At 34.1% G+C, this 24745-nt stretch overlaps 5 protein-coding genes across 7 annotated transcripts; 2 read left to right on the top strand and 3 right to left on the bottom strand.

Moving 5' to 3' along the window:
- Positions 1-7167: 7167 nt before the first annotated feature.
- On the top strand, positions 7168-12403 carry LOC106449328 (cytochrome P450 87A3-like). The gene is made up of 9 exons (XM_013891105.3): positions 7168-10193; positions 10268-10589; positions 10718-10867; positions 10940-11191; positions 11295-11384; positions 11486-11564; positions 11665-11771; positions 11873-12000; positions 12088-12403. Exons 1-9 carry the CDS (start codon positions 9997-9999, stop codon positions 12191-12193), a joined length of 1431 nt encoding a protein of 476 aa, XP_013746559.2. The 5' UTR covers positions 7168-9996; the 3' UTR covers positions 12194-12403.
- A 35-nt stretch (positions 12404-12438) lies between these two features.
- LOC106449327 (RHOMBOID-like protein 6, mitochondrial) lies at positions 12439-14253 on the bottom strand. 2 transcript variants are annotated; one of them, XM_013891103.3, is made up of 5 exons: positions 14026-14253; positions 13597-13827; positions 13322-13485; positions 13078-13241; positions 12439-13002 (listed from the first exon to the last, which is right to left on the bottom strand). In XM_013891103.3, the coding sequence occupies exons 2-5, from the start codon at positions 13815-13817 to the stop codon at positions 12637-12639; spliced, it is 915 nt and encodes a 304-aa protein (XP_013746557.2). In that variant the 5' UTR covers positions 13818-13827; positions 14026-14253; the 3' UTR covers positions 12439-12636. The 2 variants fall into 2 exon arrangements, with proteins under 2 accessions (XP_013746557.2, XP_013746558.2); XM_013891104.3 differs by having other exon boundaries at positions 14040-14253.
- A 228-nt stretch (positions 14254-14481) lies between these two features.
- On the top strand, positions 14482-16752 carry LOC106445564 (E3 ubiquitin-protein ligase At1g12760). Its single transcript, XM_013887143.3, has 5 exons — positions 14482-15440; positions 15661-15780; positions 15844-15976; positions 16057-16227; positions 16295-16752. The coding sequence occupies exons 1-5, from the start codon at positions 14839-14841 to the stop codon at positions 16466-16468; spliced, it is 1200 nt and encodes a 399-aa protein (XP_013742597.2). The 5' UTR covers positions 14482-14838; the 3' UTR covers positions 16469-16752.
- A 2064-nt stretch (positions 16753-18816) lies between these two features.
- LOC106445565 (bifunctional UDP-glucose 4-epimerase and UDP-xylose 4-epimerase 1) lies at positions 18817-21325 on the bottom strand. The gene is given in 10 exon segments (XM_013887144.3): positions 18817-19056; positions 19137-19228; positions 19312-19394; positions 19479-19560; positions 19646-19873; positions 20103-20156; positions 20158-20208; positions 20322-20457; positions 20555-20604; positions 20877-21325. Coding segments are annotated over 10 exon segments (1059 nt in total). The 5' UTR covers positions 21075-21325; the 3' UTR covers positions 18817-18971.
- Positions 21326-21503: 178 nt separating this feature from the next.
- LOC106445566 (protein PARTING DANCERS-like) lies at positions 21504-23712 on the bottom strand. Of its 2 annotated transcripts, none has more exons than XM_022720680.2 (9): positions 23514-23712; positions 23018-23145; positions 22845-22936; positions 22679-22774; positions 22504-22598; positions 22381-22427; positions 22194-22277; positions 21890-22056; positions 21504-21811 (listed from the first exon to the last, which is right to left on the bottom strand). In XM_022720680.2, exons 1-8 carry the CDS (start codon positions 23578-23580, stop codon positions 21907-21909), a joined length of 759 nt encoding a protein of 252 aa, XP_022576401.2. In that variant the 5' UTR covers positions 23581-23712; the 3' UTR covers positions 21504-21811; positions 21890-21906. The 2 variants fall into 2 exon arrangements, with proteins under 2 accessions (XP_022576401.2, XP_022576402.2); XM_022720681.2 differs by having other exon boundaries at positions 22381-22421.
- Positions 23713-24745: the final 1033 nt, after the last annotated feature.

Genomic DNA, 24745 nt, shown 5'->3' with positions numbered 1-24745 from the left:
TAGGAACGAAAGGAGTATTAAACTCCGTTGGATTCTAGGTTTGATTTTTTTTTTGCCCGTTTTTATTTGTTTTGCCCACTCATGAGTCGTAACTTGTAGGAAGTCATATTACAAACAATTTAATAAATAAATGTAAGCCATTTGAGTTTTCAGTCACGATTGGTATCTGTTAAACGTAATCCACAATGTCAACGACCAACCTGTTATGAACATGTGGATCGCGTAGTTGTTGTAATAACGCATCTCCGATAAGCACGATCTTTGTGGAGGATATATGTTTTCTAAAACATGGATAAGAATTGTTTTGTAATAATAACACAGAAGAACAAGAAAGTTTCAAATCTTCATTTCTTTTTTTGTTCATCAACATTACTACTGTGATTTGGTTTAAGCTTATCTAATCATAAGTGAGTCTCGTGACACTAAGGTGTTGATTGTTTGAACTAGTTTTTAGTTTTAGTTTTTGGTTTTTAGATTTAGATTTTTAACTTTTTGTTTTAATTTTTGTTTTCAGGTTTTGATTTTCAGTTTTTAAATTTTAGTTTTTGGTTTTGCTGTAATTTTTGTTAAAAAAAACTGATACTTTCTTTTAAACAATAAAACAAAAATCTCAATAATATATTTAGAAGCTATCATTAAAATATATCAAAATATAATAAAAATACATTAACATGTTTGATAATTATTTTTTTATGTTTAAGTGTACATTAAAATATTAAATAAAATATCTATAAATTATAAAAATTAAATATTAAATATTAAAATTATGAAACTTTTTATAAATTCTTATTTAAATTATTTTTTTAAATTGAATTGCTATTTTTATTTTCAAGTTTAATACAATATATTTAATTTTAGTTATTTTAGTTATTTTTGACATGTCTAATAGTTATTATAACTATTCAATAGCTTTATATATATAAATAAATAACTAAATGTTTGCATTTAATTAATATTATATATAAATATCTAAATTTGTTTTACATATATGAAAAAAATATTTTACACTATTGTTATAATATTTTATGTACAAAAACTTTTATGGCAATTTTATATTTACGAAAATATTATTTATTTTACTATAAATTAATTAAAATGTAATATTTTCTACAAAAGAAATCAAATTCGTTTTTTACTAAAAATCCACAAAATTTGGTTTTTTGGTTTTTCTTCATAAAGTAGTTTAAACTTTGAAAAACTAATTTTCCTAAATTTTAAAGAATCAATTTTTTAAAAAGCGTGATTAGCAAATTAATTAGTTTCTACACAAACAAAAACTAAAAGCTAAAACTTGATTATAAGAAAAATAGTTTTTGAAAAAACAAAAACCAAAACTAAAACAAAAACCACACTCTTTCTATTATTCTAACACATACAAAGAGAGATTCTTGACGGTTGTTAGAAGATGAAAACATCTATAACATCATTGCTGTATGTACTCCTTTTTTATTTGATGATGATTTTTAGATATTATTTTGATATTTTTTACTCCAATCAAATTGTGATGCTCCATCCACCACCCGTTTAGATTCTCAGTAACATTTGAAATGTTTTTGGATATAATTTGTACATGTTTATTTATGTTTTCTGTTTTTTTTTTTAACTTTATTATTTGTATTTGTCGTCATTAACCTTTTAGGCTTTTAGCGTACTCATGTGAGTTGTTCAAAAAAAAAAAAAGCGTACTCATGTGATATATTAATATGGTTGGAAATTAATGGATGTCGATTCAAGTGTCTCAATGTTCAATTAACATGACTGATGAAGCTACGATAATATCAAATAAATACCTGAACTTAAACCAACGCGGGCTGACCAATTGGTGCGGGCTGGCCAATTGGTGATTATTTGAGGGAACTTTGGCTCCAATACGAGTAGCCATCTGGGTTCGATTCGTGCTGGTCATCAAGATATTCACATTCTTTCCCGAAAAAAGGGGCAATCCAAAAAAAAAATATCTGAACTTAACTACTGGAAAAATCTTATCACTAAGAGAAAGAAAGGAGATGTTCAATTGGTAAGAAACGAGATGTCCAAGTGATAAGGACATGTTCACATGAACGAAACGAAGTACGTACGGTATGAGAGATACTTTTTGTTCATTAATTTATTTTTCTTTTTAATCTACTTTTGTTTTGCAACTTCTTCCTTTTTCATATGTAAATACACAAGTAATAAACTCTAACGAATTTTCCTTAAAAAAATGTTAGTTTCACAAAGATATCGTGTAAAATCATCTAACAATCAGAAACCATGGCAAAATGATTTTAAAATAATTATAACCAAGGAGGCCATAACAAAAACGAGAAAAATCAAATTTACGGGCTAATCTAAACTATAGCCCGTGCTTGTAGAACCAGCCCAGTAGTCTATTAGTTATGCCTTTGTTCTTTTCTGGCTCAGAAGCAATCAAGCGTTTATAAACCTAATTCAGCAAACTCAAATAAAGTGCTGCTAATACATACACGCAGCAGCATTCAATATTACGTTGATTGACACTTCACTAGTATACATTATTTTAATTCTTTTTAAAAGAGATTCTTATCTTTGAAGAACATTCTTTTTCCCTAAAAAAACTGACTGTCGTTGTGCAGCTACTATCACTTAGATGAATACAATGGGCGTGTTGGAAAAAAAAAATCAACTGTTAAATAAGTGCAGTGAAAATGTTGAATATATGAAAAAAGATATGTGGATTCAACTTAGTTGAATATATTCAATCCTTTGAAAGCATAAAAAATGGATCTCACAAAGTCACTTTGGATCATTGTATGCCGCACAAAACCAAATAAACTTTTGAAATTGTTTTTTCTTTTTTTTTTCCTTCTTTAAATACAAAATTATAAGATTGACACAAGTGTCATTATATAATTGGCTTTCTACATTTTATAGACTTTATTTCACCCTAGTTAATGAGATTAATTATTTTATACCAAAAAATATGATGTAATAAAATAAACTATATAAAAATTCATAACTTTTATTTTCTATAAATAGAGACTTGGTTCATTTGATTTGGACACAGAAAAAAAACTATTTTTGACTATAATATTGCTATTTGAAGTTTTGTAGTGTTATTTATTTTAATAATAATATTTTAAAAAATTTACAGATCTAAATAATTTTTAATTTTTTTTATTTAAAACAATGTTATTTTAATTATTTATGCTAATTATAATCAAAATTATTATTAATATGTAGTTACTTATATACAAGATAAAAATAAATTAAAATAGTGGGATAGAATGTTGAATTTTATTAAACAAAACTATTGTATAGGTTAAAAATAAAGTGGATGTTGAATAATTAGGTGAATAAAAAAATGATATGGAATGTTAAAAGAAAAAAAAAAGGATTATATCATATGGTTATATATAAACCACAAGATGATGGTCTATGGTCTATTGGTAGACGGATTGGAGAGCCAAAACAATCGAGGATCTGAAAATATCCCAATACATTTTATTTTGTGGCCACATAAATATGAAACAATGCTTTGGATTTCATTTGAATACCAAAAAGAACGAAGATCTATTTGAACTCTTTCATAAATCTGAGATGCTCTCAGGTTAATTTAAAAAAAATATTGTTATATGTATTTAGTCATATATTTAGTCCTAGTCATACATATAAACTTAAATGGTCAATCATGATCTCATGTACAATTTACATGTTATGAAATGTTGGAGCTATTATACAATATTACGACAAGGATTGTAGCTTCAAGAACTAGTTTATAATATAACCATTAAAGAAAAAAAAAACAAACAAACGTGTTCGGTTTTCTAACGCTATGTAATGTTTTAAACCAAAAACTATTCGTTTTTATGCGGCGACTGGCTTTGCACCACCTTGTCTGCCAATACAAATCGATGAGTTATTCCTCCCTATCTACTTAATCATTATCATATATAACAATAAACTTACACCAAAAAAAAATATATAACAATAAACCAAAATCACTATGTTCTTAGGAAAATGTCAAATGTAGTTCTAGAAAACAATAGTATAATATAGTCACGAAAGCCATTAAAAAGAAAAGTACAATATATAGTCTATAGAGGATATTTAAATTATTGACTGTATACTTTTTTTGTACGTAAATTTACTGTACATTAAATTTGGCTTGACCAACGATAAGTGCAAAATCACGTGGTTTTGAAGAGCGTGCAAAAAAAAAATTAGCACTTTTGTACTCCCTCCGTTTTTTAATATAAGTCGTTTTACACATATACACGTATATTAAAAAAACCATTAACTTTTTATATTTTCTAAACAAAAACATCATTAATTATTTACCTAACCACAATTCAACCAATAGAAAAATAGAAGATATATTATCATTGGTCATACAATATTAGTTATTAATAAATTTTACATAGAAAACCGAAAACGACATATAATTTGGAACAAAATTTTTTCTATAAAACGACTTATATTAAAAAATAAAAAGAGTAGTTATAAACATCAATTTCAGTATGCCTTAACGGCTTTACGTTTTAAGCATATCTCATAGTGATAATTAATAAACTACTGATTATTTTTGTAGTTATATAGATGTTGGAGCTATACAATGATGCCATGCAACTACATACCTATACGTCATATATATACATTACATATTAAATACTCCTTCTGTTTCTTATAGATTCATTTTTTAGAAAAAAAAATGTTTTAAAATGATATATTTTTTACATTTTCAAAACATTAATTAATAAAAAAATGTATTTTTCAAAAAAAATATTATTGTGTTTAATAAAATCTCATTGGTTAAAAATTATTGAAAATAGTTAATTAAGAGGAAAACAATGTATTGGAAAATATAATTTTAAATGTTTTTTTAATAAGTGTGAAGAAACTACAACATGAATCTTTTAGGAACGTAGAGAATATGAAATTCATGTTTCCCTAGGCCCCTAATTTATGACAGTCTTCTTAGTCATTGACTCATTGCTTACGCATTGCTAATTATTTTACTTCTCCCACAATTTTCTTCTAGAGTTGATTATATTTTATTTGTTGCCATCTCAAGGTAACACTAACTGATGTCATAATTGTCTAGAATTATTTCACCAATGTAGATATATGTATACCGAGATGGCCTAGTGCGAAGAAATTATCAGTTGATGACTTGATGTGCAAATTTGATTAGTGCTCTGTAGTTTTTGGAAGTATATATCGTATTCCTAATTTCCTATTACACACATTATTTCATTTGCTTGACTTGTATAAAGTAACAACCAAATCGCTTACGAAACTATCAATAACAATTTCAACCTAAAAGAGGAAGATCAGCGTTAGAATATTTTCACTACAATTTCAACAATCAAATCACTACAAATATTTATATAAGAGTTTCAACATTTTACATGATCTAGAGAATTTCCAACATTTTACATCAATAGAGAATGTTCTTTTCCCCGATAAAATAGTTTTAAGAGTGAGATATCTAGCTAATATTTACCTTATATTTTGAAGATTAATTATTAATTAATTTGATTAGCGTTAGTTAATATCATAATATGCATCGTTCGTATAAACTGATTTGTTAATTGTATGGCCAAAAGGCTTTCTGTTTAAATTGTCGGAAACCCGACAAGTCAACTAGACCACTCGTGTTGACTGGTAAGTAACGTGTCTTGAAATGGTTAAATACAACAGGAAAGGAATTACGAAATCAATACTGTGACAAGAAATTTTAAAATTAGGAGTAAACCTCTGGTTCGATATGTGACTCCTCCCCGCGACTGGCGTTTTACTTTTGTGAAAGGTCAAACCCTATGGCCATGGGACAAGCAGACACTGACGACCAGATCTGTCTTTATATATATTTTTAGCCTTAAGGATCATGCCAATTAATTTGTGTTACAAAAAAAAAAAGATCATGCCAATTTAAAATTAAAAAAAAATTATCTTTGGCTCTTCCACAGTTGAATACCTCGATGGTCAATATAATCACCTTTTAGAAACAGAGAGAGTTTTCCCTATTAGAAATCATCAATACTTGTTAATATTACTTTTACTTATTGAATCTTCTGTAAGACCTGTAAATAACCGTTGTTTTTTCTTATAAATATTCCTCTATTACTCTTTTCTTTTCCTTACAGAGATGTCTTTGTGTTGTTACATTCCTAACAAGATTAGTTGAATTTGTGTGTGTAAAATAACAAGATAAGTTTTTTTTAAGGCTTTTATAATAACAAGATTAGTTGATAAAAGGTTACAATATGTCCAACTTTACTGGTTACCGGTTCATATCAGTTTATTATAACTTGTTTTTAAAAACAATTCTAATTTGTTAAGTTTATAAGAGCATCTCCAAAAAGACTCTCTATTATAAAGTTTTGCAAACTCTATATTTAAAGTTTCAAGGGTTCTTCTCCAAAAGCAAAACTTTAAAATTTAACTTCAAAATTATTTATAATTTACATTATGCTCCTTATATTTGTCATAATTAATATAAATCCATAAAACTTTTATAGATAACTAGCACACATATAATAATATTATAGTAATATTCACTAATAAAATCTTATATTAAAATATAAAATTATAAATAGAAATACATAATTCAATATTAAACTACAAACAAAATACCATATTATTACATAAAATTATTTTCTTAATCCTCCATTTTTTGTTACACAAAATTTGTTTGGAAAATATTTTAGAAGTTCCGGAGAAAATTTGCTCGGCTATTAGTGTTGTTGTAATATTTAAATTTGTGTAATAATTATGTCTTCATGTATCTACTTAAAAAAATATATATTAAGTTTCTTTTGTAATATTATTGTTTTCTAATTCTACTTTTAAAATATTATAAATCTAATTTTATTTAAAAAAAAATTATGTGTAAGATTTAAATTTATAAAAATAAATTTGAAATATTTAAAATATACAAAAGTTTTAAAGATTAAAACTATGAATGAGAAAATACTTAAGAATCATAAATCTGAGATATAATTAATTATAAGGACCAAGATGCAAATAAAAAGATGAAACTTCAAATTTTAGAGTTTTGAGTAGTGAAACTTCAAATATGAAATTTCACTTTCAAAACTCTAAATTTGAAGTTTTGAAATTCTTTATTAGAGAACAAAAAACTATATATTTGAAGTTATAAAGTTTTTTTTGGAGATAGCTTTGACTTATTAAGTTCAATGCTTTTCAAGCGTCGATCATTTGATTTCTTAATTTGTTTTTTCTATTTATTTTTTTCTTCAAGTCAAAGAAAATATAAAATGGGCTTGCCGCATGCGTACGGAACAGACAACTTAACGACCTTTCTCCACAATTCTCTCTGAATCCTCGTGTTCGTGTTGTGAAGTTTCAAAAAGCTTTAGTTATAAAGTCTTACCAAAAAGCAAAAAGGTCTCATTTATTCTAATTGTTAGAACGTTTTAAGCTATGTTCTACAATGCTTATCATGAAAATAAATATTTACGTGACGGCATTTACAAGGAGTGAATATTAGGATGTACCATATATTCTAATTTGTAAACCTAAATTCATAATTGTAAAAGGGGAGAAGAGAAAACTAAAAGAAAAAGAAAACAAGAAGAATGATATGTTCACAATGCGAAGATATGTAGTTATGTATCACGTGGCCAACTTTCTGTGTTAAAAACACAGTAAACAAGTTTATGTAACAACGTATTTGAACAGAACATGATAGGACCTTCTTTAAAAAAAAACATGATAGGACCGAAGATCACTTTTAAGCAACTATATTCTCATCTCATCAGTGAGCAGCTCCGTCCAATAATTAGTTTTTTTTTTCTATTTCGTTTTTTAATACAAACTCTAAAATTTATTTATTTTGGGTAAAATAACTCTAAAATTTATGATTGCAGGTATTTCATAAAATCATATTTTCCATATTTCATGCCACCAAATTCGAATATTTATAGTCTTATAATTAATCAGAAAATATGTCAAACCAAGCCAATTTGGAATCAACAATGATTGCAAGCTATTAGATAATATCATAATATATATTGATATTTTAGTGATAATATCAAAGATATTTCCAAACTGATATCAGGTTTGATAAGTTTGTTACTAGTATTAAGCTAACGTTAGCTAATTGAGTTGTCTATATATATCTTGCAATTGTCACATCCCAATACCCTTAATTAATGACTATTATTATTTATTTATTTTCTTAATACTTTAAATTTTTCACGTAAGCCCTAATTGGGTTTACTACTTTGGACTTTATCCAGCCAATATGAAACCTACCTACTCATATCATATCACCCACAAATTGACAAGCATAAACACACATTTCCATCTACCGATCTAGCCCTAATGAAACACACTATTAAAAAAAAAACGAAGTGAACACAATGTTGGATTTGTGCAAAACTGTTGCTTGAAGACATTTGAAGTAAAACAATGACAACCATCACTGCCAAACGGAAACGAAAGAACTTCGCTTCTCTCATGTCTTTTTGGCGTAGATAATGATCTTTCACAGATCCTTTAACTAGCTCCACTATGTTTTTTCTTCTTTTTTGCCATATTGGTGCTCTTTGATTTTTTTTTTTGTAAATCTAACTCTTTCATTAATTTGAATATTAACAGTTTAGCAAAAAAAACAATGACAAAAATGTTAATCTTCCTGATTCTTTCTTTCCCTATTAAAGCTGATTCTAATATCTTTGGCTTTGTCTTAAATTCACTGTGTATAGTAGCTACTAGCTTCTAGGTCTAAACTCGTAAGTTGTCTTTTTGACCCACTATTACTGATGAAGAAACCACTTTTTGTTATCAATTATGTAACACTCAAATTGTATTATCTAATGAAATGGCAGAAAGATGGATAATAGTGGACTGTATTTCACAGTGACCTACCTACTGTTGGGTGTTTTTTTTTGTGGGTGGGAAGTAGAACTGCATAGATAATTGCATAAAATCTGAGCTCGTGCTCAACGGCTAAAACACACACTTTCGTGTGATTGATTTAACCTGATGGGTCCCAAGAGCCGACTGAGATTATGTCTCTCACGTAGAGCCAAAAAGGATAATGATGATATAATTCAACTCTCAGGTTAGTTATCATTTGAACACAAAAATAGCAGATGCAGTGGTTGATAACAAGATCTGAAAGCTGATGTTTACATTATTTTGCAATAAGATTAATCTTGAGTTTGACAAGTTGAACATTTTAAAGGACATGAAACAAATAATGATAATTATTAAAAACAACATGACAAGCAGATCTAAAAAGAGATTCTGAGCATGAATGAGAACAAACTGAATAGTACTTATTATGTTAGTTTATTTTTGCTACCCTGGTGTCAAAGATTGTATTAGATACAGATATTTTGATAGATATGATACAAAAGGAAAAACAATTATGAAGCCAATAATGTAAAGCTGGAAACTCTTTTTTCCATGTTTGAAACTATGTGAGTATCAAGTTTCAAGTTACAACACCAATTTGTTATTATTATTACTACTTTATTATCAAATCTGTGGGAGAGGAAGAGCCCACAGGTAATCTCCTAAAATGAAGCTGTAAACTTGTCTAATGTTCAAACTGGTGTTTTAATGCCATACGGTGCTCCTATGAGACAATAAAATAGGAGAAAAGAGGAACCTTCATTTTATGATCTCCTCATTTTTTATTACCTTTTAAAAAAAAAATCTGCCCTTTCACACGTATAATGAATCATGTATGGTTTCTATAAACATATTTTAAGATTTTTTATATAATGTGTAAACCTTTTTTTAATTCTACAACTACTTTTTGAGAAAATTATTTATCATTATCTAATCAGAGTTATGTGTAGAGACTTGCATTGCCTATTTAAGCACTCATCATAATGGTTGACGAATATGCGCCAGCACCTCTTTCTTCTTCTTCTCCTTCTCCAATTCGTCTACACGTTTTCAGTTTCTGTCTAAAAGAAATTAGAGGCAAAAAATAGTTTCATTTGTTGTTCCACCAAGACAAATCATATATACACACTCTTAAATTGTCTTTTTGTGATGTGGGCATTGTTCATTTGGGTTTCTCTGCTTGTCATAACCGTCACACACTGGGTTTACAGCTGGAGGAACCCCAAATGCAAAGGGAAGCTTCCACCTGGCTCGATGGGTTTACCTCTACTCGGAGAGACTATCCAGTTCTTCAAGCCAAACACTACTTCAGACATCCCTCCTTTTATCAAAGAGAGGGTTAAGAAGTGAGTGTCTCTCTTTTCTCGTTCACACCAATGTGATTAATGCTACACAAATGTTTAAAAACTGTTGTTGATAGGTATGGTCCAATTTTCAAGACCAATCTAGTGGGGAGACCAGTTATTGTATCAGCAGATCCTGATTTGAGTTACTTTGTGTTTCAACAAGAGGGTCGGCGTTTCCAGAGTTGGTATCCAGACACTTTTACAAACATCTTTGGGAAAAATAATGTGGGTTCACTACATGGGTTTATGTACAAGTACCTTAAAAGCATGGTCTTGACTCTCTTTGGCTACGATGGTCTCAAGAAGATGCTTCCTCAAGTAGAGCTGACTGCAAATAAGAGATTAGAGCTTTGGTCAAATCAAGAATCAGTAGAACTCAAAGATGCAACCGCAAGTGTGAGTTTCAGACATAGGACTTCTTTTCTACTTAATTCAGATATAATTCTATAGTTTTTTTTTTTAAGTTATAATCCAATAGTGTTTTAATCCTTTTTTTTGTTAATATGTTGGTGTAAACTTATCAGATGATATTTGATCTCACGGCGAAGAAGTTGATAAGCCATGATCCAGACGAGTCATCAGAGAATCTAAGAGCTAACTTTGTTGCTTTCATTCAAGGACTCATCTCCTTCCCTTTTGACATTCCAGGCACAGCTTATCACAAATGTCTTAAGGTGAATGAATATCCAAGAGTCATTACTTTAAGGATTGATATGGTTTACTAATGCTGGAAAATGATCATGCAGGGTAGGGAAAATGCAATGAGAATGTTGAGGAATATGCTTCAGGAGAGACGTAAGAAACCACGGAAGAACCCAAGTGACTTCTTTGATTATGTCATTGAAGAGATTCAGAAAGAGGGGACTATTCTGACAGAAGAGATTGCATTGGATCTAATGTTCGTCTTGCTATTTGCCAGCTTTGAAACAACTTCTCTCGCTTTAACTTTAGCCATCAAGTTCCTTTCAGATGACCCTAAAGTTCTAAGACGTTTAACGGTCAGTGATAGGGATTGAAAAACCATAAATCTATTAAAAAGAACTGACCAATGTCTTCTTGTTTTTAATCAAACATATGCTAAACTGTGTTTATCTTCATTAGGAAGAACATGAGACGATTCTGAGAAACCGGGAAGATGCAAACTCCGGACTTACATGGGAAGAATATAAGTCAATGACTTACACATTTCAGGTTGCTTAAGAGTTCCATAAAACTAATGAATGATAGTTTCCTACGTTTCAATACATGATTCTTAGCTGACTAATTAAGTCTTATATTGTGTAACTAAGCAGTTCATAAACGAAACAGCAAGACTAGCAAATATAGTTCCTGCCATCTTCAGAAAGGCGTTGATAGATATAAAATATAAAGGTAAGATAGATAAAAAAAAATATTTTTTTTTCGAATGATAAACCCAACCTCTTTTTCATATATTATCTATCATTTAAGACTTTGTCAATGATGCACACAGATTATACGATACCAGCCGGCTGGGCGGTGATGGTCTGTCCACCAGCTGTACATTTGAATCCAAAAAAGTATGAAGATCCCTTAGTCTTCAACCCATCGAGATGGGAGGTGAGGTCAAACCTTTTTATTTAAGTTTACTTCTACTCCAAGTTAAACTGAAACTTTTTTCTTATAACAAACTAGAATTTAAAAGTGGATATCATATACAGGAATCAAATGCTAACGATGCGTCAAAGCACTTCATGGCGTTTGGTGGTGGGATGAGGTTCTGTGTTGGAACTGACTTCACGAAATTGCAGATGGCTGTGTTTCTCCACAGCCTAGTAACAAAATACAGGTACGAACTTGTTATAGTACTCTCCTAAGTCATATGCATGTAAAGTGTTAGAAAAATAAGGCTGGTTTTGGATTTTTTTTTTATCAGATGGGAGGAGATTAAAGGAGGGAATATAGTTCGAACTCCAGGATTACAGTTTCCAAACGGTTACCATGTCAGACTCCATAAGAAAAATATACTAGAGAATGAATGACAAGTAAAACGAAGCTGTTATACATCTTGAACACTAAGTTAAACGGGGGAGGATGTAGCTTGAATCTATATGTCTTAATTAGGTTAAGGATGAGAAATCAGCTACAAATTAAGGTGAACCACACAATTTTGATTTCAAGCTGTCGTGTGTTGGGTCAGAAACTGTAATATGTATAGTGTTATATATTTGATCACAGACATTTTAACTCCAGACATGCATCAGGAGATTTTTTCAGTGATGGATGATATAAAAATCTTACTACTACATAAATTATCCTTAAACGTTGTTCCAATACATATATAAAAAAAATGGTTCACATATAAATCAAACTATCAAATAATCCACGCAATCAACTTCAGTTACAGTTAGAAAAACAAAAGGAGCAACACAAAAAGGACAGTAACACCTTTTTTAATAAAAAAAAGAGAAGTGATGTTTGAAAATCAACAAGTCCACCTGGACGTCTCGATACAGTCTAACTGATGGCACCATTTGCAAAGTTTGTTCCCATTCTCTCCTTTGAGCAGCATCACAATCCCAACCGCTAAACCCCCAACGACCAAAACAGCAGCGATAAAGAACAACAAGTACTGGCAAGGGTTATACTTTGATCTGGCACGAGGAGCACCGTACTGAGAAGGAGAGTTGCCGGACTCTTCCCACCCGTACTGAGGCCTGACCAGTATTACAAACCCGAGGAGAAACCCGGTTAAGAACCCACCAATGTGAGCAAAGTTGTCGACCCAAGGAAGCAGTCCTATTGCCAAATCGATTGCGACAATGAACAAGATGGTGAACAAAGCAGCCAACTGGTAAAATTCAGAAAACGTTGTTAATACAATGCAATGCTAGTTATATTAAGAAGGAACGTGACATATGGGTACCTTGTTGGCGTAGATGGTCCAGTTGGTGAGAAGCTCGGATAACATAGCTCCAAGGAGTCCAAGGAGAGCTCCTGAGGCACCAACGGAGATACTGTTTTGAAGGAAGAGTGCCGAGAGGATGCTTCCACCCAATCCAGCTATCAAGTAGATAAGCCCCATTCTTACTGCATTAATCATTTTTACAAGTTACATATTGAATATACATGAAATAAAAGAAGAGGCATGACCATGAGTTTCTACTTACTGAATCCAAACTGCTTCTCAAGGCGGAAACCGATGAGGACCACATTGAACATATTAACAATGAGGTGAACGACACCGGCGTGGAGCCACATAGACGTGACTAGCCTCCATTTCTCATTACCGTTCACGACTTTGCTCCGATCCAAAGCTCCCATTTTCTCCAATCTGAAACCACAATGGGGGTTGGAATCATCAGACCGACCAATCAGTAATAACATGGAATCACTACTACAATCCTCAAGCGTCAAAGGTTCAAGAAACAGAGAAAAGGATTACGTGGAAGAAGATGGGCCCAAGAGAGGGTTCTCTCTGAGAGGCTGGAACGAGAACCTACGGAGAAACCTTGGCACGCAATCTCCGTTGGCGCCAGCAACCGTCTTGGGGCAGTCGTTGATGAACATGACAACGATGAAGACGGCGATACAAGCCAAGACGATGACCGGAGTTAGCCATGCCGTCCACTGGGTGTTGTTCCCTCCGTTCTTACTACTCGGCATGGTCTCTTCTCTGTACGTACAAAAGAACAAAACACAGAGTTTTATTAAAATCAAAAGATCAACAGATATTGAGACAGGAAAGATCAATGATCAGAGATTCAGACAAAAAAAGTCTTTAACATTAAATTCTCTTTTTTCTGAATTTTGGAAAAAAAAGAGAATTAAACCGTTGAATTCGATATAACGTAACGGAAACAATCTTATTTACCACGGTATACTCACAACGTTTTATTATCTCTAAGAGAAATAACGTTCAAGGATTTTTGGTGGTGGTGGTGGTGGTGGCAAGGCAGCTCCTCCTTCAAGATGTTTACCTTTTATCTTTCTGATCAAAATCTCAGAGAGGAAATAAATCTCAGACGTGAAATCAAAATTGGTAATGTTAAATAATATTGATTTATTAGTTTTTTTTAAACGTATTTCTGTTATCTTTATAGTTTGTTGAGAATATAAATATTCGTGAGGGAGAAAAAGTCTACGGGTGAGGTGTCACTAATAACTTTACTAAAATAGACTCTTATGATAATGTGCCTGCCACTATTCATTTTTAATAACAAAAACAAATGGGATACAGTCTCAAACCTGATTCGGATTTGAACCACGTCCAATAACAACAAATCCGGTTTACGACACCGGTTAGAACATGAATTTCAGACACATTTGTTTGTAATAAAGTAAGTTTATAACCCATCCGTACGTTTATCCGAAATTAAAAAAAAAAAGAAATAAGCCGCGTACACTTGTCCGGTTGTTGACTGTTGACTAATGGACCACATGAATGATTTTTTAAAAATTCAAAATATCAAAAATATTAGTCGAAAGAGATTTTCTGTTAATTTCTCTTAAATCATCTTTCTTCATCATCAATCATCGTCTCCTCTCTCCCCTCTTTCCAGCTCGATCGAAACCCTAGCAATCCCAATTTCGATTCCTCAGATCGAAATTTCACCTTTTTATGGCCTAACCCTTCCCCAATTTCATCGATTTAGTCTTTTTTTTTTGTTGGGAAGAAAAGAAAAAAATGTCAACGGAGAATAACAACACCTCATCGCCGCCGCCGCCACCGTCATCAGACGCCATCGATCCAGCGCCTCTGCTTCTGAGCGGCGACGAGAACGAGGGAAGCAACGGCAACGGAGGAGGAGAGCAACGGAGATCCTCCTCCGTGAGGAGACCGGGGCTGAGGGAAGCCGCGAGGCTGCTGAGCCGCGCGAGCAGCGGCGGAGGGCGCGCGATGCGGGAGCCGTCTATGGTCGTGAGGGAGGCGGCGGCGGAGCAGCTGGAGGAGAGGCAGAGCGATTGGGCCTACTCGAAGCCCATCGTGGTGCTGGACATCGTGTGGAACTTGGCGTTTGTGTCGGTGGCGGGGGCTGTTCTGGTGATGGCGAGGAATGAGCATCCGATGATGCCGCTGAGGGTTTGGCTGTTGGGGTATGCGTTGCAGTGCGTGTTGCATATGGTTTGTGTGTTGGTTGAGTATAGGAGGAGGAATAGGGTGAGGAATAATAGGACTCCGAGGTCACGTTCTTCTTCTTCTTCGTCTTCTTCCTCGATGGAGGAAGATGCTTTGGGTTCGCATGAGGAGGTCTTGTCTCTCGGGCAGATTGAGAACGAACGCAGCAGGTTTATAAGAGTTTTTGGTTTATGTAGTGGTTTCTTAGCTATCTTTATGCTCCTTAATGCATTTTATAATTTAATTGAGATTAAATGCTACTTCTTGGGGGTATTAGATAGTTACATTAGGTTCACTCCTAAGGGGATCATAAACTGATTCAGCAACTAGTAAGTTAAGTTCCATGTTTTGGGTTGATTTTTTTAATATCTTATTTTTTTACCAAAGCAGTGTTGCAAAGCATCTGGAATCTGCAAACACAATGTTTTCATTCATTTGGTGGATCATTGGATTCTACTGGGTATCTGCTGGTGGCCAAGAGCTAGCACAAGAATCTCCGCGGATTTACTGGTTTGTTTATTCATAAGTGTGTTAGTCTTATTATCATTTCTGAATGCCTTGCTTATGTTTCAGGCTGTCTGTCGTCTTTCTTGGTTTCGATGTGTTCTTCGTTGTCTTCTGCGTTGCGTTGGCCTGCGTTATTGGCATTGCTGTTTGCTGTTGCCTCCCATGTATCATTGCAGTTTTATACGCTGTTGCGGATCAGGTACTTGTCGTAGCCAATTCATCTTATATCGTAATATAAGTCAGCTACGTTTTGCTATTTGTTTTAACGATGAGAAACAGGAAGGAGCTTCGAAAGAAGACATTGAGCAGCTCACCAAATTCAAGTTTCGAAAAGTTGGTGGCGATGTCAACAAACACGCTGGTGATGAAGCCCAAGGAAACGCCGAGGGAGTAATGACAGAGTGTGGTACAGATTCACCCGTTGAACATACTATTCTGCAAGAGGATGCAGTAAGTATACACTATAACTCATTTTAAAGATCAAACATAATGCTTTCTGATTCTTGTGATTTTGTAGGAATGTTGCATCTGTCTCTGTGCATATGAAGACGGAAGCGAACTAAGGGAGCTCCCTTGTGGTCACCATTTCCACTGCTCATGCGTAGACAAGTGGCTTTACATTAACGCGACTTGCCCGCTCTGCAAATACGACATCCTCAAGAGTAGCAACTTGGATCGTGAGGAAGTCTAGAGGAGGCAGCTTTTGCTTATTCATAGACCCCCCCACACAACATTTGATCAGGAAACTTGGGGTCCTAAGGAAAAAAAAACACGACTGGTGTTTTTTTATATATATGATGCATTGTTTGTTATTATGATATCTCTATACAAATTATTATACTTTTGTTTTTATGTTTTGGATTGGAAAAGAATCAGGTTTGTACATGTATATCTCTATCCTTCTTTCATTTGCAGCCACTTTTTTTGTATTACCTCTGTGTTGACCTCGAATTGTTAAGAGATTTTTCATGATCATATTGACATTTCATCATCTGGAGATTTTGATCTTTGAGTTTGTAACTTGTTCGAAGAAAAGCAAGGCTGCAATGATGTGTGTAAAGCTATTTATTCAATGAAGTAGGAGACTGGTTCGATACATGGAAAATAAAGCAAACACTAGATGACGTGTACACTGCGAAGTCCATCACATGAATGTAATCTCTTACCTGTTTCAAACATCCTTTTTAGCTTACTAAAATGACAATTCATTACTTTATTATTATAATAAAAAGCCGTGCAAAGCTAGCTTTTTCATCAAGCATCAGAGAGCGAGGTATTTAGAGATCTGATTTAGAATTACCGCACTGCCATCCTCGGTAGGATAGTCATGTCCGTAGACGTCCCACAGCCACTTGTTGGATATAAGGCATAAGGTTATTGGGGATTCCCTTTGGATCCTCACCAATTCTGCCACAGCAATCTTGTTGGATATAAAACAAGGGTCTAAAGATGCAATGTTCAGTAAGTTACAAACTCACTTTCTCTTTTGCAGTCAATTCTTGCAATCGCTTACTCAAATTCTCTTCAGTTTCCTTACACTTTGACATTGAAGCAATCTCTCTCTCTCTCTCTCTCTCGTTCTTCAAGTTCTTTTGCTTTCAACTTCAAGTTATTTTCTTTTTCATTAACCTTTTCCTCTCTTTGATTCAGGCATTGATTCTTCTTTTTCTTGAAGCTTTTTCTCCCATTCATGAAGGTACTCTCTTTGCTTGTGGAATGTCTCTTCATATGATTCTCGCTTGTGTTGCAAAAGATACAAGTTAGACTAACAAAAAGCTTTAAATATTACAGTCGTATAACGAATATCTATGTTTATTCTTTAGCAAATGAAAGCCGCTCTTGTTGCAGGACCCTCTCACGAGTCTCTACTTCCTTCAATCTCATTTCCAGCTCAGAGCTCTTCCTAGTTGCCTCTGCGAGTTTGCTTTCAGCAGAGTAAATCTTACTTTCCACATCAGAAGATATACCGGTAACACTAGCAACCAGAGCATTTGCTTCAGCTAATTTAGCTTCATAAGCGAGCCTGGTCTTGTTATTCTCTTCTTGAATTTCACGAAGAAAGTTCAGAACACAAATTAAGACGTCAAACTAATACAGAACAGAACTAAATTTATTGTCCCAAACAATCAATGCATTACATAAGTATTAAGACAAACGAACCCCCACACTCTCAGATCTAGCTCTTGATTTTGAATGATACCAATGATCCATTAAAAGATTGACATGATTATAATTTATAACTAAGGAAACGTTGAACAAGTGGTTTTTGTTTTACCAGTTTCTTTGTAGTAAATAGAAACACGACTTGGTTTGTGATAACATGTTGCAATCAAAAGATGGAATAGAAACAAAAACTTTGTTGGATGTTGAGGGGCATCTTGGGCGTAATCACAAACAAAAACTCCCACGTTCCGGTTTCCATATCATATACCTCTACCCAGTTTGAGGAATTAGCGACATCCCAGCACCCTCCAAACACTTATATCTTCTTGTCTATCAAACTTGCGGATGCTCCGCTTCGAGCCATCTTCATGGGGGTAGCTCGGTAAACTAAGTGATCGATAGCACTAAAAAACGTGACTTCCGATGTGGGCTTGCCGTCGTTCATGAGTCCACCGATACAATAGACCCCCCAAGCCGTCTTCACGAAGCAGGATCCGGCTAGTGGAGCCGGATGCAAGAAGCTCGAATGGTGCACCGGTTTGAGCCGATGTTGCATGGGGTGGAGGACGAACCACCTTGGGCATGGATCTTCTGGATACATGTGCATATATACGTACAAATATGGCTCCAACTTACCCAGCCGATATCTAATGGCCCTGAGATCGCGGGACTCTGCCACAAACCGGTGGCTCCTGGAAACCGTGGCTAAGGCCACCAGGTCCAGTCTCGACACCTTAGACAGGCACTCCAAGACACGACACGACAGCCGCCTGATTGTGTAATATATATATCTTCAATTATTTTATATACTATTATTATATACATGTTCAGCAGAAATTGTTATATATCATATTTCCTTTTTCTTGTGGTGTTAAATTAAAAAAAAGAAGCATATTTCCTATATTTACATGGAAAAGTTTATATGGTTCGATACATGGAAGATAAAGCAAACACTATATGGTGTATTAACACTTTTCTTTTATATTGAGTGATAAGAAGTGGTAACTAAATAGAAAACAGAGAGAGTACATTCAAAGCTTCTTCTGGTAACCCCATGGATTGTTGTTTGTCCAATTCCATTGATCCCTGCACATCTCATCCACTCCGTATTTTGCCCTAATTACAATTTAAATCAAATCAATATTTTACCCCTAAAGGCTAAAGCTAATCGTTAATGGTGGATAGAGTAAGCTTACTTCCACCCAAGTTCTTTCTCAGCTTTCTCTGTTGAAGCATAAACTACCGTTGAATCTCCTGGCCTTCTCGGACAGACCTTCATAGGTATTTTCTGCAAATGTGTTATACGTTTCAACCATTTTTAAACACAAAATATTATATTACCCTTCTGATTTCACTAGCTATGTTGTTTACCTTGCCGGAAGCTTTTTCAAAGGCTGCAACCATTTCTAACACAGAGGTTCCTCTTCCAGTACCCAGATTGTAAGCAGTACAGCCTGATATTTACAGCACATCTTTGAGATGAATCCATCAAAACAAAACTGAACTCTTTTTCACAGTTGTTTTTCTGAGATAGTTACCAATCTTCGGATCAGTAAATAGCTTCCTTAGCGCAGCGATATGTCCATCTGCCAAATCCATCACATGGATGTAGTCTCTTACCTGTTCCAAACATCCCTTTTAACTTTACTAAATTGATAAAAACTCATCCAATTCTAGCTTTTTGACCAGGCATCAGGAATTTTACCGCACTACCATCCTTGGTGGGATAGTCATGTCCATAGACATTGAGCTCAGGTTGACGTCCCACAGCCACTTGTTGGATATAAGGCATGAGGTTATTGGGGATTCCCTTTGGATCCTCACCAATTCTTCCACTTTCATGTGCTCCCACAGGGTTGAAGTACCTCAGCAAAACAATTCTCCACTCTGGTTCCGCTCTGTGGATATCTCTAGCTATTTCTTCAAGAAACAGCTGCACAAGAGAAAGGTTTTTACAGACTCGGCATTGTTATCTTTGTTAGGCTTAGTAAACGGTTCTTGCGTCAAGCAAGGTTTAGGAAAATCTCAATGCATCAGCTAGAATTGAGCCACCTTTCAATATTATGGATCCACAACAAAGAGAGGAAAAGACGGGAACTTGGATAAAGAGAGACATATTGATAAAATCTCGAAATTCAGATGTGCTCAAGATTAATATTTACCTTAGTACGACCATAAGGATTCAAGGCTTTTAATTGAAAGTCTTCCACGCACGCATGGAATTTTCTTAGGTTCTCCATAAACGGTCGCAGATGATGAAAACACCATCTGTATACTCCAACAACACACCGATGTACAACAGAACAAAGAAGTAAAAGATGAAATAAACACTTAGGAAGTGCAGTATAAAACACTCATGAAGTTGTAGAATCCTATTTAACCATTTTGCAGTTGTACTTTGACATGGTCTCATATAGATTGATTGTTCCGACCAAATTATTGTCATAGTAGCGGCGAGGGATGCCAACGCTTTCACCCACACCTTTAAGAGCCGCAAAATGGATCACGGCATCAAATCTGATACCTCACAAGAAAAAGAAAACGAAATCAAGCCAGGCACAATTCACCTAAAACAATTGCAAACTTTGAAGGTAAGAATCTAACAATAACATACCTCTGCTTGGAAAAGAGTTTCTCAATATCCTCTTTGTTTCTTAGATCACCCTGTAATCAACCAACACCGAACTTTTAACCGACAAACAAAGTTATAAAAGCAAACAACTACAAGTCTAAAGGTCACAGAAAGATGCTACAGTTCGTCCATTTGTTCTTGTGAACCAGACAGAGAAAATAAATTCAGATTATTTGCATGAACTCTCTGTTTCGAACTCAAGCTAGGCTCTAAACAAAATCAGCACTCACTGAGCCTCGTCAAACCAAGCAAGCAGAAGTACAATTTCTCTAAACCAAATCAAAGCAAGAGAAGTAATACTTACCAGATTAAACTCGAGCTTCTTGGAGAGATTAGGACCAACGAGCTCCCTAACCCTATCAACAGCTTCGAGAACAGAGTTATCAAGATTATCAATGATGGAAACCTTAAAACCCTCTTTCAGAAGCTTAACAACAGTATGTGTCCCGATGAACCCAGCACCACCAGTAACAAGAATGTTCTGCTCCATGGAAGAATCCATTTCCACAATTTCGACAAAAGAAGTTATCAAAGAACCCACTTACCGATTTCAATTCTTTCTGCACTTTAAACTATCCTTTCTAGATAAGAGAAGGGAGATATCGCAGCAAACAGAGAGGATGAAAGGGACAGAAGGAAGAAGACACAAGAAAGTTGGGCCCATATTTAATGAGTTTTGTAGTTTTCTTTTACAAGTTGATAAGAACGCACAAGGATGTTTTTGTTGGTTTCTATACAAAAGCGGCACTGATGATAATGACAAAGTGATGGTTCTCGTTGAGATATGATGATGCCTTTGATTCCTCAATTGTCAGTTACGACGTATTGATCGTGAGTTTTGTCTTTTTGGTCTATTTTTGTTAATGTTGAAACATAGTGATTACCAAATCCATGGGGTAATTGGACTTGACATAGTTATTGTTTTCTTTTCTGGTAAATCTCTGAAGTTTTATGTAATATTACTGTCATTCACTAATCATCATCTTTTTTTTTACTGATATGGCATGACGCTACAAGTTGGATAATGACGTTGTACCATCAACATTATTTGCACTGGTTGTCTAATGGACATTATCTTAATAGGTCTAGGCTAACTTTACTATAAAATTTGATGACCCGTATTGTTATTGTTACCGAGGTGAAGAAGTGAATCATTTAACATACCCGGTAGTGGCTCATGTAGCATGTATTGTAATTGTAGCAGAGAAGTATGAAGTCCTTGAGTGGTACGTTCGGAAACTGTTACGGCCAAGAAAAATATGGTTAAGTTCTAAGACGCTATGAAGTTTTAACTTAAGCCAAGACTTGTGATCTCACAGTTGCTTTCGCAGTCATCAGTTGAATCTGGGACTGAGGTAGAACTCGGGATCCTGGAAAAACCTGCAGAGGATATCAGTCTTGTCGGCTGAGAGATCTGTGTTTGCTAGTATGTCTTCTTTGGATGTTTTAGCGGTTGCGTCGATTGAACCGATAGCTTGGTATAGCTGTAACCAAAAGGTGACATGCGTAAGCAGGACTAATCGTGAAGCGGTTAGAATCACACACGCACAAGGTAAGAGTGTTAAGTAAGAATCAAAAATGGAAGTTTTATTGCTTGAAAAGTTCATAAGTAAAACATCACCGAGTTTGCATCATGTTTGTCAATGTTGGGTATGGATGTGAGAACTCTGATGAACGTGTCTGTATCCTGGACAGCTCGCTTTCTCTTCACATGACAGGAACAAAAAAAAAAGAGAGGAAGCTTTAGAGGTCGCCAAAGCAAATATCGAAAAAGATTCTTAATAACGAGGGGGTCTTTGAAGACCTACCTCAACCTTGACCTTAGACGCCACCTTCTGTTGCTTGCACACTGCAGCTCAAGTTTCACTCAGTTGATCAGAAAAAGCGGTAAGAGTATATCTAACTAACACTAAACGATGAGTTTTACTTACTCCCGCGAGACTGAGAAAACTTAACAATCTTCTCGAATCCCATCTCAGCATCAGTGACTAGTACAAACGCAGGTTTCCCAAACTCCATCTCATATCTAATTGAAAAGAATCATCCAGCTTCATTTTCAGCAAAGACAAATACATGCAAAAGTAATAAGACGTCTAGGCCACTCACTGGAAGTAAGATCTTATGAAAGAATCATTCTGTTCTTTAGTTGAAAGTGTGGCAACAACGTAAAGTCGCGCAAATTGCGTTTTCAGCCTCTTGACTCTGCAGAGACAAAGAAATCAGAAAAAAGACAGACTAATAATAGGAGACCAGAGTTGAAAGTAATAATAACCTGTTGAAGAAGGAGCCAACGTCGCAACAATCATCCCACTTTGTCACAAAAACAAAAGCAATAGACACGCCTCCACAATTGAAGATCAGATCCTACCGCAAACCAAAAACAAGTGATTCTTTAGCTACTACCTTAGATTGAATCGTCTAAAGCAGAGGGAAGGGGGTACATACAGGGGAGATGGAGACAAAGTTAAGCCTCAAAGAGTTTGAGCCGAGATACGACGATATGAAACTGATCAGGGAAGGGTGCTGCTCATCCTTCCACGCATTGCTCATTATACAAACACCAGCAGCATTCCCTGACATACATCACAACATCAACATCATTGCATATAAAACGCATTCTGGTGTATAATCTACGGATTCTAGTGTCAATGAGCTATGAAATTGCAATCTAACGGCCCTGGAATGCAAGAGTGATTATAGAAATTGAGTAAATCCCTAGATTCGATTCGATCGGAGCAATCGAACACACATATCGGCTAATGACGGAGGAGATACGGAGTCTAATCATATCGAAGTAAGCGATTAGTGATTCTCAGATCCAATTCGATTCGTGAGTGTATATAGAAGGGGGAGGTATGGTGTCTCGTCTGACGAATCGACGCCAACAATAGCAAACCCTAGAGACTATAGTGATGGAGTAAGCTCAGCTAGAAGTGAGTACCTAAATTCGGGAGAGATGGCGGAGGTTGATCTGTGGAGGGACTGTGGCTTGATCCCGAAGTCGCCATCGACGAATCTCAGAGACTTTTTTGAAGGCGGAGGCAAAATTTGGCGAACGATGGGAAAGGAAACTGAATTTGAATTATGGTGCTCATTTGTTTATTTTGGAGATGGTAAGTTTATTTGGCGGTTTGATGAAAAGGATGTTTATTTACTCACTTATTTATTAAATAAAGTTAATTTTTTGTTTGGGCAATTGTCAATAATAGCACTTTTTGAAGTTTATGTCTCAAAAATAGCACTAGAAGAAGAAAATCACAAAAATGACATTCATTAAAGGGTAAAATATCCATAATACTCTTGGTTTAAAATTAAATAAACAAACAAAAATAAATAAAAATAAATAAAATAAAAATAAAAAAATGAAATTTTTTTTATAGATTCAGATTATATGTTTTCAGATTCGAAATTTTTATATATTTTTTTTTGAAATTTTTTATTTATTTTTTTTTAAATTTTCTTTTTATAATTTAAAAATACTTTTTTGAAACTGTTTTTAAAATTTTTATTTTTTATTTTAATATTTATTTTTTATAAAATTTTAAACCCTAATTCCAAAATCCCACCCCTTAACTCTAAACCCTAAGGTTTGGATTAATTAACCCAAGGGGTATAAGTGTATATTTACCTCTTTAATGAAATTTACTTTTGTGACTTTGAACCTTGAATGCTACTTTGGAAACAAAAACTTGGTTTCGTGCAATCCTTGTATTTTTCTCTTTTTGTTAAAAGTATTATTCTTTTGGTACGATTGACTTGTACAATATGTACTTTGACTTTAATAGTGCGTTCATAATAAACCTTTGACCATTTTTTTTTGTCCGGTTAATTATGCTATTACAAATTATGAAAAACATTACATAGACGATATTACAGTCGACAATTCTACCTGTCTTATAAAGATTTTCATCTGACTGCATCACACTGAGTAGCCCTATGAAATTTATTCCTGACGGTACTCCTTGCGCCATGCTGAAGATTTCATGTAAGCATTTTTTTAGTTTTCTGCATAATCCACCTTTTCTGGAAATTGAAATCCAGACTTTTTCTTGTAGAAATTGCGTTGTCTGGATCTCCTTTTTTCCGTGATTAACTATTGGCACCAGTCCTACATTTTATCTCTGAACCCCATACATGAATGTAAAAGCCGTTTTCTTTTGAACGCTGAAAATG

The sequence above is a fragment of the Brassica napus genome, chromosome A6 (assembly GCF_020379485.1).
Source record: "Brassica napus cultivar Da-Ae chromosome A6, Da-Ae, whole genome shotgun sequence".
NCBI lineage: Eukaryota > Viridiplantae > Streptophyta > Magnoliopsida > Brassicales > Brassicaceae > Brassica > Brassica napus.
The sequence above is the reverse complement of the archived record's forward strand: the minus strand, read 5'-3'. Positions and strand labels throughout refer to the sequence as shown.

Coding starts and splice junctions, on each gene's coding strand:
- LOC106449327 (XM_013891103.3), bottom strand. CDS start 13,817: ATGCCGAGTAGTAAGAACGGAGGGAACAACACCCAGTGGACGGCATGG. Junction 13,486..13,596: donor TTGGGCCCATCTTCTTCCAC/GTAATCCTTTTC, acceptor TTGTGGTTTCAG/ATTGGAGAAAATGGGAGCTT. Junction 13,242..13,321: donor TGAGAAGCAGTTTGGATTCA/GTAAGTAGAAAC, acceptor TGATTAATGCAG/TAAGAATGGGGCTTATCTAC.
- LOC106445564 (XM_013887143.3), top strand. CDS start 14,839: ATGTCAACGGAGAATAACAACACCTCATCGCCGCCGCCGCCACCGTCA. Junction 15,441..15,660: donor ATTGAGAACGAACGCAGCAG/GTTTATAAGAGT, acceptor TTACCAAAGCAG/TGTTGCAAAGCATCTGGAAT. Junction 15,781..15,843: donor GAATCTCCGCGGATTTACTG/GTTTGTTTATTC, acceptor CTTATGTTTCAG/GCTGTCTGTCGTCTTTCTTG.
- LOC106449328 (XM_013891105.3), top strand. CDS start 9,997: ATGTGGGCATTGTTCATTTGGGTTTCTCTGCTTGTCATAACCGTCACA. Junction 11,192..11,294: donor AAGTTCTAAGACGTTTAACG/GTCAGTGATAGG, acceptor TATCTTCATTAG/GAAGAACATGAGACGATTCT. Junction 12,001..12,087: donor AGCCTAGTAACAAAATACAG/GTACGAACTTGT, acceptor TTTTTTTATCAG/ATGGGAGGAGATTAAAGGAG.
- LOC106445566 (XM_022720680.2), bottom strand. CDS start 23,580: ATGGCGACTTCGGGATCAAGCCACAGTCCCTCCACAGATCAACCTCCG. Junction 22,937..23,017: donor ACTTTGTCTCCATCTCCCCT/GTATGTACCCCC, acceptor GGTTTGCGGTAG/GATCTGATCTTCAATTGTGG. Junction 22,278..22,380: donor CGTCTAAGGTCAAGGTTGAG/GTAGGTCTTCAA, acceptor TGTCATGTGAAG/AGAAAGCGAGCTGTCCAGGA.